The 18,713-nt window shown below is 40.0% G+C and overlaps 1 protein-coding gene across 1 annotated transcript in view; it reads left to right on the top strand.

Moving 5' to 3' along the window:
• LOC111869163 (fatty acid synthase) overlaps nt 1-18,713 on the top strand; it is a 135,383-nt gene that overhangs the window by 81,191 nt on the left and 35,479 nt on the right. The window contains exons 22-25 of the mRNA XM_023860434.2: nt 1,710-1,949; nt 8,134-8,251; nt 15,907-16,080; nt 17,917-18,096. Coding sequence (XP_023716202.1) covers nt 1,710-1,949; nt 8,134-8,251; nt 15,907-16,080; nt 17,917-18,096 — 712 coding nt within the window. The remainder of the gene's footprint in view (nt 1-1,709; nt 1,950-8,133; nt 8,252-15,906; nt 16,081-17,916; nt 18,097-18,713) is intronic.

Here is an 18,713-nt window from a genome sequence, read left to right as displayed (position 1 = left end):
AACTCTTCACATAGTGTAATAATTTTTAAAATACAAAAGAATATAATTAGAATCATTACAGGATGTAGAAGTAGAGATTTCAATTGCAATACATATTATCGCTTCTCTTATTTGTGTGCTTTACAACAAAGGTAAATTCAAATTAAATTCTGATGTCTATAACATGAATACTAGACAAAAATATAACTTCCACCTACCCTCATCAACAACTTTATCAGTATATCAAAAAGGAGTCTACTTTACTGGCATAAAAGTGTTCAACAATCTGCCACAAAGTATTAAAAACTTGGGCAATGATACTAAAAAGTTTAAATCAGAGTTAAAGAATTATCTACATGCTCATTCCTTCTACTCTTTAGATGAATACTTCAATGTAAATAGAGAATGATGTAAAATTAAGTTATATTAATTTTTAAGCTAAAATTGGCTGTACTTATGTATGTAACCTTTTGACTTGTTCTGTATCCAAAGGTACTAACCTGCTTAGGATTTATAGAATGTAAATAAATTCAATTAAATTCAATTCAATAATATATAGAATAAATGAATCAGTAGGTACATTTCAGTGAGTGAGACTGACTGTGTGACTGAGAGAGAAAGAGAGAAAGTGTAGTTATAGGTGCATCACCATCTATGTCTGTTTGTGCCTGGGTATAACTAAAAATGAGACATATTATTAAACATGTTACAAAATTAAATGAATCTACATACAGTTATCCATTTGCCAGACTTTAGAAGGCTGTGACTGTTGGTGCACAGAATTATAGAATGAAACAACGATAGATGTTCAGTTAAAATTTCACAGTTGTACAGACTGTACATGGGTTAATTAGATCATATAGAATAATATTACAGATAAAATGTGATAAGCAGGCAAGTCAGTAGCTTATCACAGTGACTGCGCTCACTCGAACACTGGGATTGTGAGTTCAAATCCCACTGAAGGCATTTACGAGTATGTTTGTCTGCACTTATTTTGTGTTTCTGTTGTCCTGTGTAGGTAGCGACCTCCTGTCAGGCTGATCCCTTGCCCAGTGTGTCCTACCAACTGTCTAAGTTTAAGAAACTGAAGTGAAATGAAGCATTTCACTGATACCTTGTGCTCCAATTGGGAGCAACAGGAGCAAAGGTAGATAGGTAGATACGCAAGTCAGTTAAATAAATTTATCAACCACTCTACCACGAAAGAATTATATGTTCAACATATTACAGTGAACTTGCTTTGCATTGTTGCATAATGCATCATGAAGATGGAAGATTTGGCCTTCTTTGTCACAACACGGTCATTCCCACATGATGTGCACACACTGCACTGCATACAAACAGGTTCCACTTCCCCCTGCAGCACATGTCCATGTGTCAGTTTGACCAATCTGAATTGTATAAGCATGACTTCCAGCTTCCCAGTGAAATTGAAGGACTGCCACACCTGAGCGAATGGTGTCCCCCAACCACAACTTAGTATTCTGTGTTTCAGTGCAGTCATCTCTCCATAACAAGAATGCATTATGAAGAGTTATTCATGGATATCACTGCTCATGGCTCATTCTGATGTCACATCCCCAATCATGGTATTTTACCTGGCTGCTGCATTGCCTGCAGGCTGGCCAATGTGTTCACGTACCCAAAAATGACAACCAATTTCCTGGCCTTCTGAAGGCATGACATTGAGCATAAGAACTCTGAAAGTTTTTGTATGTCTGTTTCAGGTGTTTTTATATTCTGGATACATCTGCACCCCCATTTGATGTGAACTTACCATTGTATCAGCAACAGCTGAAGAAAGATCTTGTCATGAATGTATACAATGATGGAAAGTGGGGGTCATACCGATACCTCCCACTAGGCACCTGTACCAGCATTGCTGTTTGGCATGCCCACATTAACATCATGACCCGAGGCGATTTATCTAGCTTCAGGTGGATTGAAGGAAATCTAGACCCTCAGAGGTATGAGCGAGCTGTTTCATCAAGTACTGTGCCTCTTCTGAAGTACCTTTTTACAATAATACAAGACTTACAAAAAAAGTGATTGGGGAACCTTGGTTCCTAGGATTAACGTTGAAAACGGTATTAAATTGGGATTTTTATTTGAATAAATGTACTTTGTACATTAAAATTGAAACTTTATTGAAACATTACTATATGTACAGTATACGATAGGATACCGAAAAGAAACCGAACTAATTTTTGGGGGGCAGAGCTTTTGTAGTACCGCGTTTTGCCACTATGAGCGCATAGAGCTAACATTCCTGAGTCGATAAGCCGACTACCATTGCTTCAGAAGGTAAGGACTAGTTTCGGCAGAGTTTATAGTGACAACTGTTTTGTGTGATCATCGTTTTTGCAATGGCTGATTTTCGTGAACAGTGTGCGGCGGTGAAATTCTGCTTTTTGCTCGGGAAAAGTGGAACAGAAACTCTTGAAATGTTAAAGACGGCGTACAAGGACGATGCTATGGGGGAAAACTCAAGTGTTTGAGTGGTTTTCCCGTTTAAAAAATGGTGAAATGTCAATTGATGACAAACCTCGTTCTGGTCGTCCTTCCACGGCCCAAACACATGAAAATGTTGAAAAAATTCGTGAAATCATCAAGGAAGATTGACGATGGACCATTGAAGAAATTGTGGAGCTGTTGGGAGTGACTTGGAGCTCAGCGGCCAGATTTGTGGCAGTTGGGTGTCTGGTTTTTCCATCATGACAATACCCCTGCTCACACAGCCCTGTCTGTATGACAATTCTTGACCAAAAATGGTATGACCCCTGTTCCTCACCCTCCATACTCTCCTGACCTTGCCCCATGCGACTTTTTTTGTTTTCCTTGGATGAAAAGAGACATGAAAGGAAAAAACGATGGAGGCACTGTCAAGCATCTCAAAAGATGAATTTAGACAATGTTTTGAAAAATGGAATAAAAGACTAGACAAGTGTATTAGTGTAAGTGGAGAATACTTTGAAGGGGATTGAAGGTTTGTGCTTAAAATTTGAATAAATAAGTTTAAAAAAAATAAGTTCGGTTTCTTTTGGGTACCCCCTCGTATTATTTATTGAAATTCCCCAAAGTGTTTAGTTTGTAGTTGCATCAGTGAGTTGCGAATCTTGGTCTCTGGCTGTGCTCAAGATAGATCTGTGATAGCTGAAGTATGAAACATAGTTAATGCAGGACAAATTGGCCACATTTTGTCCAACAAAACCGGAATAGTGAAGTGAAGTCGATGCAAACGTCCATTACCAGCCAACAGATGGGTAAACATTGTTCCCACAGTGAAGTCACCCATTACTAATTAACGGTTGGCTAAATGTGTTCCATCTCAAACACATTTCTATGATAACAGTTCACTAAGTAGATATTGTTACCATGGTAATTGCAATGGCTAAAAATGCAAGTCAGTCTCAAAAGAGCTGAATGGAATCCTATAGGGAGTCTCTACTATCACGGCTGCCTGCAGATATATTGTTCCCACAGTGAAGTCACCCATTACTAAGTAATGGTTGGCTAAACACTTTCCAACTCCAACACATAACACCGAACATGCTTTTCTGTGACAACAGTTCACTAAGCATATACGGTTAACGTGGTAATTACAGTGGTTCCCGAAGTGAGGCAATCCCAGAAAAGCAGAATGGAACCCCATGTGGGATTGTCTACTATCACGGCCACCTGATAAATATAAATAGAAGTTAGAAGTCAGAAGACAGAAAACGAATACAGAATCCATGAGATATTGAAAAGGTACAAGGCATTCAATCATCGAGAAATCCGCGACTACTGTGCCCTTCCCTGCTATCGAGAGTGCAGTCGTGTCCCTGATTCCATCGTATCAGTTTCTGTACATTCACACATTTATAGGAATACTGTAAAAAGATAACAAACTTACCGTGCTTTATAACAGGTGTTGGAAATGACCCCCTTCTGCTTGCAAACATGCCTCGCATTGCATAAATAAATTATGCAACACTTCCTGAATTTGGTCCACAGCAATTGAACTAATTATGTGTGTAAAATCTCACGCTATACAGCAAGTGCCATTACATAGTGAAAAGGTGGGGGTATGGTGTGCTGTAAGTCCACACTGAATCATTGGCCCCTTATTTTTCCACAAAACTGTGAACCCTGACCGCTACGTTAATGATATAATGAATCCATTCTTCATTCAGCTGACTGCTGAAGAAAGACAACATGGGTATTTTCAGCAAGACAATGCTACAGCACATACAGCTAATGCATCCATGGTCGCAGTACAGGAAGTTGTTTGAAGGCAGAGCAATCAGCAGGGGACTGTGGCCTCCCAGATCTCAATTTCTGCGATTTTTATCTTTGGGGAGACCTAAAGGGAAAAGTCTACAAGAATAACCCTCGCACCACTGAAGCTTTGCAGAATGAAATAACACGCATAATTAGTTCAATAGCCATTGACCAACTTCATAAAGTGTCGCATAATTTATTTATGTTTGACATATTTGTTTGGAAGCAGAAGGGGGTCACTTCCAACATCTGTTATAAAGTACAGTAAGTTTGAAGAAAGGCGCCATGTATTCTTGGTTTTCACTGACGTTTCGGAGGAACGTATCGCCTCCATCTTCAGGGCAGGTGAATTGCATTGCAAATACAGAGAGCAGTAGCTGCAATGATTCAGAGGTGAAAAGCGCTGCTTTATATAGGAAGCAGGAGGGGGGGAAGAGGGGACCAATGGGAACAGTGAATAGCAATTTAAGGCCATATATGGTCTGGGGGGAAGGGGGGGAACCAGCCAGTGAATCCAGGCAACTTGGAGGTCAATGGCACGGAGGTAGCTGGTAAACAGGAGGAACTGGTTGGCTGGGGACAGGCTACTGACATCAGTGACATGACGAACTGGGGTGGCTTTGTGGAGTTCTCTTGAGGGAAGAGATGAGAGGTTTCCATGACTTATTGAGACTGTTTCCTTGTTCATGTTGTTCAGATGGAGCTCGATCTCAATGGCCTCCATGATGATGCGATCCAGGTAGCGGCTCTTACAGTTGAGTATGATGGTTTTGTGAAACTGGATACGGTGACAAGCTGAGGGATTTCCTGAACCACTTAAACAGTATCCACCAATGCATTCAGTTCACCATGGAAACCGAAAGTGAAGGCCACCTTCCCTTCCTCGACATAGATATTTACAGGAGACCCGACGGCTCTCTAGGCCATAGAGTATACCGCAAACCCACACAGACCAACCTCTATCTCAATGCCAGGTCCCATCATCACCCTTCCAATAAACAGGCAGCTCTTTCCACACTGGTACACAGGGCCAGAGCTCTGTGCGATCAAGACAGCCTGCGTGCGGAGTTGGAGTTCCTGAAGGACATCTTCAGACGGAATGGCTATAATGACCGGCAGATCCACAGGGCCCTCAACTGTCATCCCAACTACAATCAACAAGATGACCACAGAGACCCTGTCACCTTCTTGCCCTTTGTCGGGACTATATTCAACAGGATCAGCAGAGTGCTGTCCCGACACAACGTCAAATCAGTTGGCCTGCCTCTTAAGAAAATATCTAATTTCCTTCGGCCTGTCAAGGATCACCTGGGACTGAGGACACCGGGCATTTACAGAATCCCCTGCGAGTGCGGCAAAGTCTACATTGGGCAAACGGGCCATTCTATGGACACCAGGTTGAAAGAACATCAACGGCATTTACACCTAGAACATCTGGACAAGTCAGCCGTAGCTGAACACAGCATCAAACTAGACCACCGTATCCAGTTTCACAAAACCGCCATACTCAACTGTAAGAGCCGATACCTGGATCGCATTATGGAGGCCATTGAGATCGTGCTCCATCCGAACAACATGAACAAGGAAACAAGGTTTTGTCTTNCTCCAAAACATCGGTGAAAACCAAGAATACATGGCACCAGATCCCAGAAGATGACTTTCTTCATAGTCATCACCGTGAAAACCTTGAAACTTGCATACAGTAAGTTTGTTATCTTTTTTTCAGTATTCATGTAAATGTGTGCATATACAGAAACTGAGTGAGGGAATCAGCAACATGACTGCACTCTCGCTAATGGCAAAGGGCACACTAGCCACAGAGAAACGATCCATCCACTGTATGCTAGTGAGACTGCGCACATTTATTAGTGCTGATGACTCATTCCGCTATTGGCAGTTACAGCAGCAATCTGTGAGAAATGTATCCGACCCATGCCGCTTCCCTGGCTTCCTCGATGGTTGAACGTACTGTACTAGAAATGGACCGAAATGGATTGCATTTTTGAGAAGCTTGCATTTATTAATGGATTTCACTTGTATTATGTCCAGATAGATTTTGTGTAATTGTTTAAACAATGTACAGATGGATAAATTAGCCTTTATTGTTCCATTTACATGCAACTTTTAATACAGTTGTAATATACACCATAGGACTTGAGTTATCAGTGGTTATGTAAAAGGTTGCACAAATGTTATGCTGAGTGTCACAGCTTCATCCATTTGCACCCTACCTTGGTCTGTAGGCTCCTGAAGTAGGACTGGCTTGAACTGACTGCTTCAATTCTGCTTGAGTTCTGCTTCTGGTTTTATCTGTCAGTCTGACCGTATAGCAGGTACTGCTCCATGGGTTCTGTTCTCTGGTATCTATGGGAATTCATTTTTCAACAATTGCAATAAATCATTGTCATGGAAAGTTGTTTACATTTTTCCTGGTTGCTGTGGGAAAAACCCTTCTCTAGCCATTGTAATGGAAACATGCTGTAATACTAGTAGCATTTCCAAAGTTACTTGAATTTACTTTCTGCTATAACAATTCACTAAGCAGATAAGTTGCCGTGGTAATTTCTGTGAAATGTTATGCTGAAATGTCAGCTTCATCCATTTGTACCCTTGTATAGTAACATTTTCAACATTAAAATGGAGACTGGATTTCACTCACCTGTAGCTGAGAAATGGAAGCAGATATGAGTGTATTGTTTGCAATATTTCCTTCTCCAATTGAAACAGTTTTGTCAGACACACATGAAAAAGTTGTTAGATGCAAAACACTTTGCTACAGTGAGCACCACCTGTAGCTGTGCTTGCATTCCACATATAGTCCACATCTTGCCACATGATCTGTGACATGTCCCTTGTAACATCTGCAATTGCTTCAGTGATTCATGCTTTGAGTTCAGTCAGCATAATCACTCTTTGGCTGTACACCTGCTCTTTCACATATCCTTGAAGGAGACAATTAAAAGGCATTAAGATCAGGAGAACGAGGTGGCCACACAGTTGATCTTCCTCTTCTGTCCTTCTACCTGGGAGATTCATGTTCAAAGAGCCATAGACAGTGTAGACAAAACAAATTTACCATCCAGTTTGAAGAATAAGGTCATCATCGCCACTGCTGTGACTGCCACTGTTGTTTTTATTGTTTCCTTTTATTGGTGAGCTATGGAAGAGCATAATTTTCCAAAATATCTAGGAATGAATTGCTTGTCATGATATACCACCCTACACGTGATGTATAATACAATGACATTGGCATTATTATTTTTGTTTGTGTATTTCACTTATTCCAATATGATGTTGGAGACTGTTAAAAAATTCGGTTTTGTATGGGAGAGCTTGAAATAGAGACTAACACATCTACACATTGCATTGTGAATGCTCAAATTTTTTCATTATTTCACACGACACCAAATTCCTCCTTCCAAGGGCCAGTGTTTATGGTGTCATGTATGAAGTTTGGTCAGTTGGCTGGTAGAAGGGGTTTTGTTTTCCCATGGGCCTATCTGTGGTTGAGTTACCCTTCCTCTTCTTACATTAGGTCCCTGGCCAGAGTAAGTCTGCAATATATTTATATGATAATTTTGAACCAGGAAAGGTTTGGAGGATATAAATATTCAGAATTGAAAGTTCTAGAATATGAAAAAATAACTCTTTCATCCATTGAAAACAGAAATAATGCTTGAAGAAGGAGATGAGATCTTTGACACAAGAAGTCTTATTTTTAAACCACTGTGTTACTTGAGCAACGTCGAATGGAGATTCAGTTTTATTATATCCTGAAGAAATCTCATTCATTTAAATTATTTTTTTTTTGACAGGCAGTAGCCTGTCATGAACATGTGTCACTTTAGTTTAGGGGTTGAGATTTATATTAGACTTTATGTGTTACAGCCTTCAGTTGGAATCAGGTGAAGTACTGTCACACATCTATTATTCTTCACTCAATTTTAAAGATGTGATGACAGCCACAGCTAGGCTACCATTGGAACTTGATAGACATCTGAATCTGGTGAGCATAGACATGCTGCATGAAGGTGACAATCACAGACACTACTAGAACTGTAATCTAACACCCTTGGACATCAGTCAAGTTGCTTATTCTGTCTCTAATAACTAAATCGCATGCCTACCACCCATGCACACAATGTCTGTCCAACCCCTCTGGTTTTGGGTTACCACACACTTATGACTTCTCCTCTGTGCTTACGTACATATCAATAGCCATCTGCATGGGATAACCTAGCCATTCGTGGAAATGTCGAGGCTTCAAGACAGAATGATGTACTAAACTTCTATGAGAAATATTTATTGTTGCTAGAAAGCATGCAAGGACAAGCATCATTCTGACTTCTGGCTTGGTCTGGGGTACCTGTTATGTAATGTCAGTTTGTACTTCCAGAGAAAATGTCTTTCAATCATGTATCCAAAGAAACGTTTGTTCATAACCTAGAAGTGGGTTGTTTGCAAGAATCAATCACCATGGAAACATGTTTACTGATCCGTTGCTTAGCAGCAGTTGGTTCCTAGACTATGATCGATGACTACTGTGTCAGAGGTACGTTGTCACTAGGCGGCATGTAAAGCAAGAGACATTGGACCTACCATGGTCCGCGCTGATCAGCCAGCGCTTGATTCAATGTGGATGGCTCCCAAGTCACCCCCCGCAGGGATGTTTAGATGTTGAAGCAATCAGGAAAACATATGTGGCATTTGCAGTGTGTAGTAGGTGCAATGGGGGTTGAAAGTGGTAGTGGTCTCACAGTCAGTCTCATTCAGCATCTAGGCCGGCTTGACTCTCAGAATACACATTTTGACGAATTGATGAGGATCCCTTACCTCTGAAGTTGACTGAAGAGAGCCATAGATGTTGCTTCTGCTTGTCGAGAGAGAGAGAGGAAAGAAGGATATCATTCAGTTAGGTGAAGCAGAAGTTGAATTCCCACAGAACGTTGTCCATGAAGCTTTGGAACATATGGGCGGCATTGCACAGCCTGAAGGACATGAAGGGGAATTCTAATAAGCCAAATGGAGTGGTAATGGCCATCTTCTGTATATAATCAGGATGGTCAGGATTTGTTTGTATGCTCTCACCAGAATGATATTGGAGAAAACTGAACAACCAAAAAACTGCTAGGACTAATCATGGATATTATGAATGGCATAGCGGTCGGACATGGTCTGGGCATTGGTGCTCTATAGTCGCTGCAGGAACGCCAACCGTTGTTCTTTTGAGCCCAGTGAGTGGAGTGGAAGACCATGAACTCTCAAAAGGGACAATGAACTTGGCTTTGGCGATATCGAGCCAGTCTGATGACAGTCATCATGGTAGGCAGGTGACTGGTGCCCCTGATGTAGTCCAGATATGATGGACGTTACTGTGGCGTACTTTGCGTTGGACTCTCGTGGGACAAGTGAGGTCCGGGAATTCAGCGACAGTGGTGTCAACCAGCATGGGGTCACTGATTGTCCTGACGCTTGGATCAATGAGCTCTCTGCTTGGGCCAGTACAGCCAACAATGTGCCATCATCCAGTAGGTGGTTGTTTTGGCAGTCCCCCAGAATGCTGAAATGGGAGAGAAAGTCGACACCAATGAGATGTATGACTTCGGCCACCACGAATCATCGTGTAAAATCCCAGCATAGTCTCAGGTTGAGGCTGAGGGACAGCCATCTGTAAGTGGGGATGATAGTGCTGTTAGCCATATAAAAGTCATAGTAGATGCGTTCTTTGCGTTGCGGAATGAGCCTGCAGGGGTACACGTAGAGGTCTGAACCCGCATCTACCAGGAATTGCTGTTTACTAATCCTATCCTTGATGAAGAGGCAGCCTGTGGTTGTTGCACCGACATGTGTCATCGTTGATGTCCGCTGTGTTAGTTTCCCTGCGGGGGGGGGGCAAGGCTGAGTACACTTTTGCGCCCAGGCTCCATAGCAGCAATAGTACCAGGAGAGATTGGATGCAGTGTCATCTCAGGAGGTGGATCTACTGCCCAGATGGCTGTTCCTGGAGCTGGAGCAAAGGTGGGCATATTTGGCACTGATCGCTGTCAGGGAGTGGTGCAATGTTCACGAGTGCAGCCTCAAAGATGCAGTCTGCACAGGGAGTGCAGCATCAAAATCGCCCTCAGGCTGGCCAGCAAAATGGTCTGTACATGGGGGGGTAGCCTACTGAACCAGATGCAGTGGAGGAACTCATCAGGCATGTCTGGTGTGAGGCTTCTGAGGTGCCTTAGAAACTGGAGTAACTTGCAGTCACCCATCTCCTCTAGTGTAAGTAGCTGGTAGATGTGTTGCTCTTTGAAGGGGGACAGCTGCTTCACCAGCTCAGTCCTCAGCGTGGTATAGGGGTCTCGTTCCAGCGGAGAGGTGATGATGACCTCTGTTTCTGCAGCATACCGATTGTCCAGCTGCAAGGTCACATTGGTCTGCTCACTGCTGATGTCAGCCAATGTAAACTGTGCCTTGGCTTGGGTGAACCACACAGCTGGCTGCTCAGCCCAGAGTGGTGGAAGCCGCATGGCCACTGTGGGTACCTCTTCTGGTACAGAGCTGTCCACAGTCTGCATTCTTCATCTGGATCACCACTGTTGGATTGTCAGTGCTTGAGGAGACAACCACGTGGTAAATTTCTATAACAAATATTTATTGTTGCTAGAATGTATACACTGACAAGCTTCATTCTGACTACTGGTTTGATCTGGATTTCCTGTTATATAAAGTTCAGATGGCCCACCAGAGGAAACATATTTCATTCTCATATCCAAGGAAATGTTTGTTTATCACTGAATGATGTTTTGTTTCCAAGACTCTATCTCCATGGAAATGTTTATCAAGTCACTGCTAAGCAGTGGATGGTTGCTAAACTATGGGTGATGACTGGTGTGTCAGAGGTAGGTTGTCACTAGGCAGTGTGCAAACCAATGTTCATTGGAGCTACTGTGTTCCATGCTGATTTGCTAGCACTTGATTAAATGTGAGTGGCTCCCACACACACTTTTTCTTACTCCTCTTGGTTCACCCCGGTTTTCTGATGGATGCAGTGGGAAACTACAGATTTGCTTCTTAGGTCCCTTCTGCTTCTATACAATCCCACATATTCACAAGTCACCTGCTTTGCTTGCTGCCTGCCATGTGCTAGTTTCTTTCTTTGTCTTCTCTTGAACTGTGAAGATGAAGTCAGTGTGTTCCTCTGAAACATCAGTTGACTTTCAGCAGACTGCAAGGCATTATATCCCAAAAGATAGAATTCTTCATAACCACAACTGTAGGACCTCAGATTTTACATACATAACTGAAAACTAAGTAACATTTATATCCTGTGTGTTGCTTTCTTGTAAAAGCACATGATGTTGATTGACCTGTACAGCATTGCATGTTTCAGTTTGATAATACAATTAAAACCAAGTTAAGAATCAAGCTGCTATCCCCATAGTCACAGGGGATTTGAAATCCCCTAATTCCAGGTAATAATTGTTACCCAACTTATTGTACAATACAGAGGGATGTGTCCTGAATGTCCTTGAATATTTTTTCAGGGATGTATTGTGGCCTCTTTTGTGCATGTGTCATTTTTCATCCACATGAACATAAATTATTCCAGAGAGCAGACGCAAGTCCCAGTTGTTGATTAGACTAATTTCTTGAGATACTAGTAGTCTCTCACCTGGTCAAGGAAATCAACTCTTTTTATGAAACCTGAAAGTTCATTATAGTGTTTCCAAGTCCATGTCATTGGATTCAATTTTTAGCCAGTTCAATCCATCTCCACCATAAAAGCCATGCATTTGAATATTATCCTCCCATCTATCTATGCCTAGGTTTAGCAAATAACGTTTTCTAAAAAGGTATCTGACTGAAATGATATATATATTATTCTCCTCTGATCTTGTGTGCTGTGTTCCTCATCCATATCATACACCTTGGTTTAATCATTACAGTAAATTTTGATGAAGTGTACAGATTATGGAGATTATCTTTACACCGTTCCTTTTATCCTCTTGTCACTTCCTTCCATTAAGAAGAAATATTTGTAACATTATATTTTAGCCTGCTGTTGCACTGATTTATGTCCATATTTGTCTCAGCATCCTGTTGTCAGACCCCCCATAACTGTGTTTTTTTTTTCCTTAGGATGAGAGAACAAGTATGACACCCATTCATTCTGTTTAACTGTAAATCAAGAAACAAGTACATGAAGCTTTTTAATTGCTATGCAGTGTTCTTAACCCTGAACACTTCCTGAAGATAGTAGACTGCCACTTATAAGCTTAGCTAAACATTCATAGCCAGAGGTTGTCTTCTCCATTCACAACACAAATGACATGTTGAACATGAGATTCTGAGCATTGAGCCAGTATTTTTCTTGCAATGTACACTTCCATTTTACATACTGTTATGTCTGGATCCTCTAGGCTTGCATGCAACCTTGTGGGTTACCTGTAACATTCGATACCTTCATCTGTATATATATGTGAACTTAGAATTCCTCATTGGATATTCATCAAATTTGATACTGAGGAGAATATTCAAATTCATTGACATTTCCCAATTTGGGCTAAAGTCAAACAAAAATAATAGTTACTTTACATGAAAATCTACAGGCTTTTCTGTTCATATCTGAATATGCATTTTTGTGAAAAATGTTTTGAGCAAAAGTTGCAGAGAAGCGTCAGACATTTTATGTTCAGTATGCATTACTTTGTAAGTCTTACATTTTTCAAGATAATTAAATAACAGGATGCTATTCATACATTTCCGAATTAGTATGTTCAACCATCAGAAAGTCTAATAAAATGAAACTTCATTGCACCTTTATTTGTAAGCCTACATGAATGTAAATGTATTACCACTTGATTGAGTGACTACAGATGAGGTTTGGATTGGTAACCAGAATTACTGAACACTTACAGAACACAACTACAAATAAATATGATGGTCTCAATAAGTTGTACACTCCAGAGATCACTGTAACTACAGCACACATAAAGTCTTCTCAGTCTTCACTAGCCGTTGCTTGGTAGCTGCTTCCACTGGCAGACATTCCCCTTCCTCTGGGTTCCTGAACTGTCCCCACCCTCAGCTACCAGCTTCTCACTTCTCACAGCTGCAACTCTCAACTGACTTAACCAACAACTGAACTATTAACCTCATTATATATCCCCGGCACACACCACACAGAAAATATCCCCTCCATTATTGCTTCTTCTCTCATTGCCTGGGAAAGAACATGTCCACAAAGCTGTTAGCTAGCAATGGCTGTTATGCTCTTGCCTGTTTACAAAGCTATTACTTGGCAGTGGGTCTACATGTCACAGTACAATTGATCATGCTGCCGAAGTCTTTTATTCTTGACTGTAAAAGAGCACACAAAAACAAATGCTTCATTTTTTTTCCAGGAGAAGGTCACAAACCTCAGTTCTTAATTGCTTATAGATTGCATCTAAGTCAGATTATTTAATTCTAATAAAGTATTTTCTCATTACAATACAAATATCAAGCATATATGAAACAGTTTCTATATATCCATTCTCTGTTTTTAGGGGGTGTGTGATAGCGGTGAACAGAGAAGCCATAACATTGGCTGGTTCCTCATTCTGTAGAAGCCCACAGTTATCACTACACAATAATTCTGAATAAGCATCAACTAACAGAGAATACTGCACTGTGAATTTAATGTTGCTTTATTATAAGGCAAAATGTCATTGTAATATTAATTTTTCATTTTGTGGGAAACAAGAAGCCTCTTAATTTAATTTAATTTAATGTATTCTTATATTCAAGTTGATCCAATTACAGGGCGAGAAACAAGTTCACACACCACTGGATATAGAATGTGTCAAAAATCAAAATAAATATTCCAGCCAATCACTGGAACAAGTCAAAATAATGTAATATAAAACTTAAACAACACAGTCACTAAACATAATAAAATGTGACTACAATAAGACTTAAAAACTAGATGAAAACATATTAACCATTTATCTTATAAAATTCATCAAATTTATGAAAAGAATGCATATGAATAAATATTATCGATAAACATTACAATATCAAATAATGTATGTTACATCACTCACATATTAAAAAAAAAAACTATAGAAACATCTAACATGCATCAACAATAAATGGAATAAATAACTTCTCTCAGAAGTATATTAACTTTTATGGTAATAAATACATTCATAAATAAATAAATTCATAAAACAACAAGAGATTGTATGTTAAAATAAATAAAAGTCATAGTAGGTATGTATGCAGATCTAAAGTAGATGATTATTTATATATTTTTAGTTAATAGGACTTGTTGTGGTTAATTTTAGATACTATTTATAAGAACCAAGATCACTCCTTGTGTTCCATTCATAATATTCATTTAAAGAATAAAATGAACCAGCAAGAAGAAACTTTTTTAGAGCCCATTTGAATGTAGTAATATCATTTAATGGATTCCTGATTCTATGTGGTAGATTTTTGAATATCCTAATTCCTGAATAATATACACCCTTCTGCACTTTAGCTAATTTATTAATTGGAATATGTAAGTCAAAGCCTTGTGTGGTGTTAATGCTGTGTCTTGCAGAATTTAGTTTACAAAAATTGATACAGAAAATATATATTGAAAATATAAGGGCAGAATATTTAACTGCCTGAACAATGGACGACAAGAGTCCTTATTTCTTGCCTTCATAATAATTCTCACTATTCGTTTTTGGATTTTGAAAATTAAATTACTATGAGTTGAATTGCCCCCAAATATTATTCCATATGACGTAATGGAATGTACATATGCAAAATAAATCATCCCTAAATTCTTCCGAGTCATAACTGCTGATAGGGTTCCAATAGAATAGTATGTCATGTGGTTTTCGAGATATATAACCCCTGGAGATCCTCAATACCCAATTGTGCTGGTCAGAAGAGAGAGGTAGAAAGGGGCTGAATGTGAAAGGTGAAGAAAAGAAAGGGAGAAAGAAGATAAAAGAGTAAGAGATGACATTCCATAGCAGGTTCAGGCAGTCACTATCCATCTTCCCTCCATGGCAGCCAGGTTTGATCCCAGATGAAGTCATTTAATATTTGCGGTGGACAAAGTGACACTGTGGTGAGATTTCTCAGAGTACTTCAGTTTCCCCTGCCAATTCTCATTGAAGCAACTGCTCCATACTCACCTTTCACTAAGGCATGTGCTACAGGTCTACTAGTGGCCAAAGTATCAAGTAGACACAGTTTTACTCCATCCCATAATGTATAATGGTGGGAGAAGGAGAGAAGGTAAACATGGAGAGGATATAGGTGGAGAAAGAGAAAGGTGGAAGATGATGTAAGTTAAGAAATGATAACAAAACAGAATCACTGTTTTCATATGTCATCTCTATGTCTGATGCCTTGGGTTTGAATGGGTTAAGAAAATGCATTTTTGAAATTGAGAGGGGTTGACAGTGAACTCCACAGTGGACACTAGTGTGTATGTCTGTAACAGTGTATTGTAAAGTGTAGTCACATGCTGTATTAGAGAGTTCAGTAAATTCAATTACCCCTCCAAACCCCATCTGTAATCACACTCATACATGTTACATTATATTAAGTTAACAATTTTCTGCCAAACACATTTCAATAAAATATCTGGACCTGGAACTTGGTGCTAATGAACTGTTGTGTTGATAGCACTATATAGGAGTGGAATTCTCTGGACGTGACCAGGAGGGACAACGAGTTATGGGTATAGTAAATTCAGGAGCTCTGGCCACTGTGGTGTGTGTAGACAAGACCTTCCTGTGGGATGTGCCAGATCACTGGACACTTGAGGACGCAGCAACTGTGCCTTTGGTCTATGCAACAGTGAGTTACTCTCAAATGAAATCATAATGATATAATTTAATCATCAGCAGTCATGATCCTTCCAGTATTAGTTCGTTCATAATTGAAGCATGGCATCTTTGAATGCAGATTTTATCTGGCACTCGTTTTGTTGCAAAATGAGAAGAAGATAGATAGTGTTTATTTTATAATCCAGAATCAGTGGTCAAATTGTGCAACCATGTACTCTCTTCACCGTGATGTTCAGAACAGGTCTGGGCCCTCCCAGCACCTCTCAAGTTATCTAAAATTCCATACCATGCATTCTGATATCCTCCTGCCTACATTTAGATCTGCAGAGTTGTTTGTTGTTAAGAAGGTTACCAGCCCAATTTCATATTTGTTTCATATTTTATCATGTTCTTCCTGCAATCACTAGGCTATAGCAGTGTCACAGAACTTGAAATGACTAGGCTATAGTAGTGTCACAGAGCTTAAGAAATTATTTGACATCATAGAAAATGGGTGGAACATTCCAAATCAAATACAGTCAAGGCGTGTGTACAGGATTTTCACATGTTTGTTATCTAGTCACATGATTGGATTGGTTGTTGAATTTTCTAGATGCTTGATGCCCATAACTACAAATAGCCACAGCACATTCAAAGCCATCCCACTCTGCTATGTCTTCATGAACTCATTCCTTGGTAACAGCTTCTAACAGTGCAGATTCTTTTTACTGCTTCCATGCTCAGTGGCTCATGTCCTCACTGTCTAGCAACTGACTTTTAACCACAGTCCTGAGCAGAGCAGTAATTTGCTACTGGCCTTTACCAGCATAGTCATTGGTTCGAGGCCCCATCAGGGCCCATGATCATATTTTTCTGTCTCATGACTCTTAATGTTGTCCCAGGTCAGGTCGGTAAATTGTTGCTGGTCAGCACAGCCATTCTGGGTTCTGGGTCCTATGAGTCTCATGACCATATTTTCATGTTGGCCCTCCTTATAAAACTTTGGTTCAGACCCAGTGTGTATGCATTGCTATGGAAAATTGTTTACCAAGCTGTTGCATAGAAATGAATGTCTCTTTGGAGCTTCCTTTGCTCCATGATTCCAGGTTTTAGGCATCATTTCACAGTGTTGTCATCAGGATTACTACTGATGGATGGGCAATTTTGCAAAACCAATTTTAAGAGCATTGCTGGTTCTCCTCTAAGTGGAATTGATGAACTTATTAGTAACTTACATGTATACATAGTGTGAAAAAGATTCACACACATCTCCATAATGTGATTCTTTGTTAAAACGCAAGTAGAAAATGCTGTGAAACACGTGTCCAGAGACACTTAATTTTCAAGATACATGTCACCATCAAATAAGGTGAAATACATCTCAGCAGTGCTGTTTTTCATGACGATACATGGCACGTTGTTATGTGTACTGTAGATACAGTGTACAGGAGAGTCATCACAGTACTTTGTGATGATAAATTGCATCCAGTTCACTACTTGTGGAGCTTGCATCTGTTTCTAGATCATCATCCTCTGTGAATGCAATTTTGTGAGTGAGTATGGCATGAACAAACTGCAGATAAGCTCTTTTTGCATAATGTTCGGTGAGCAGATGAAACATGTTTTACACATGAGGGTGTAGATTCTAAAGGGTTCTGACAATGGTGGATGACACAGAATTACTGGGTTATTGGACTTTTTCCATCGTCCGGAAAGACACGACGTTTCGGAAACTAGACCTGTTTCCGTTTTCAGGTGAGGAAGGAAGACACCTACTCAGTTGGGCCCCTTAGAAAAAGCTGATCTTGATCACTGATCTGACACAGCAGAGAAATTGGCAATTATTATTTTGTTTTGCCATGGACAGGCTTACTATGCGCTGGAGATGATTGGGCAGATGAAGGAGGGTGATACAGTGCTTATCCACTCGGGCACTGGGGGTGTTGGCCAGGCAGCTATCAACATTTGCCTACATGCAGGATGTGCAGTGTACACCACTGTTGGGACTAAGGAGAAACGGGATTTCATCAAAAAGCAGTACCCACAGGTATATGGACAGCCAGTTTTAATATTTCAAATGTACTAATTTTTGGTATAGATACATAAGGGAGACTTCCATTTTGATATTTGAAAGTGTTCAGCAAAGGGCAGGTAGGCTCATGCATCTGTTATCATGAAACATATTTTTCTAGAAGCAGTATCAATCACGAACCTAAAATGTAAAATTGGCTTTTGTGCCTGGCATGACATTGCTAAGTAGCTTTTCCATGTCTGCCCATTTGTATAGCAGTGCCACTTCAAGTAAATGCAGTTTAATTATATTTGGTGTTACATCTGTATATCTGTACATTTACAGTCAGGGAAATTAAATTTAGACTAGCCTTTAAAGGGTGGGGTAAAACCCAAAATGAACTGGTGAATTAAATTGTATTATTGTAGCTTCTGTAATGATAATATTAAAATGTACTTCCACAATAAGCTCTTAATGTACATTAACCCACGTTTCTCAGTTTAAACTATTTCAGATACAGAATGTGTATGGGTAAAATACCATATAAATCCTTGCACTGGATGTCTTGTGAGCATTGTACATGATGTGATGGTACTCTCAAGCACATCAATTCATGCTGCACTTAATGAGTAATCAAACACCAGAAGATCTGC

This window comes from Cryptotermes secundus, unplaced genomic scaffold (assembly GCF_002891405.2).
Source record: "Cryptotermes secundus unplaced genomic scaffold, Csec_1.0 scaffold1434, whole genome shotgun sequence".
In the NCBI taxonomy this organism is placed as follows: domain Eukaryota; kingdom Metazoa; phylum Arthropoda; class Insecta; order Blattodea; family Kalotermitidae; genus Cryptotermes; species Cryptotermes secundus.
Note: the sequence above shows the minus strand (reverse complement) of the source record. Positions and strands in the feature narration are given on the sequence as shown.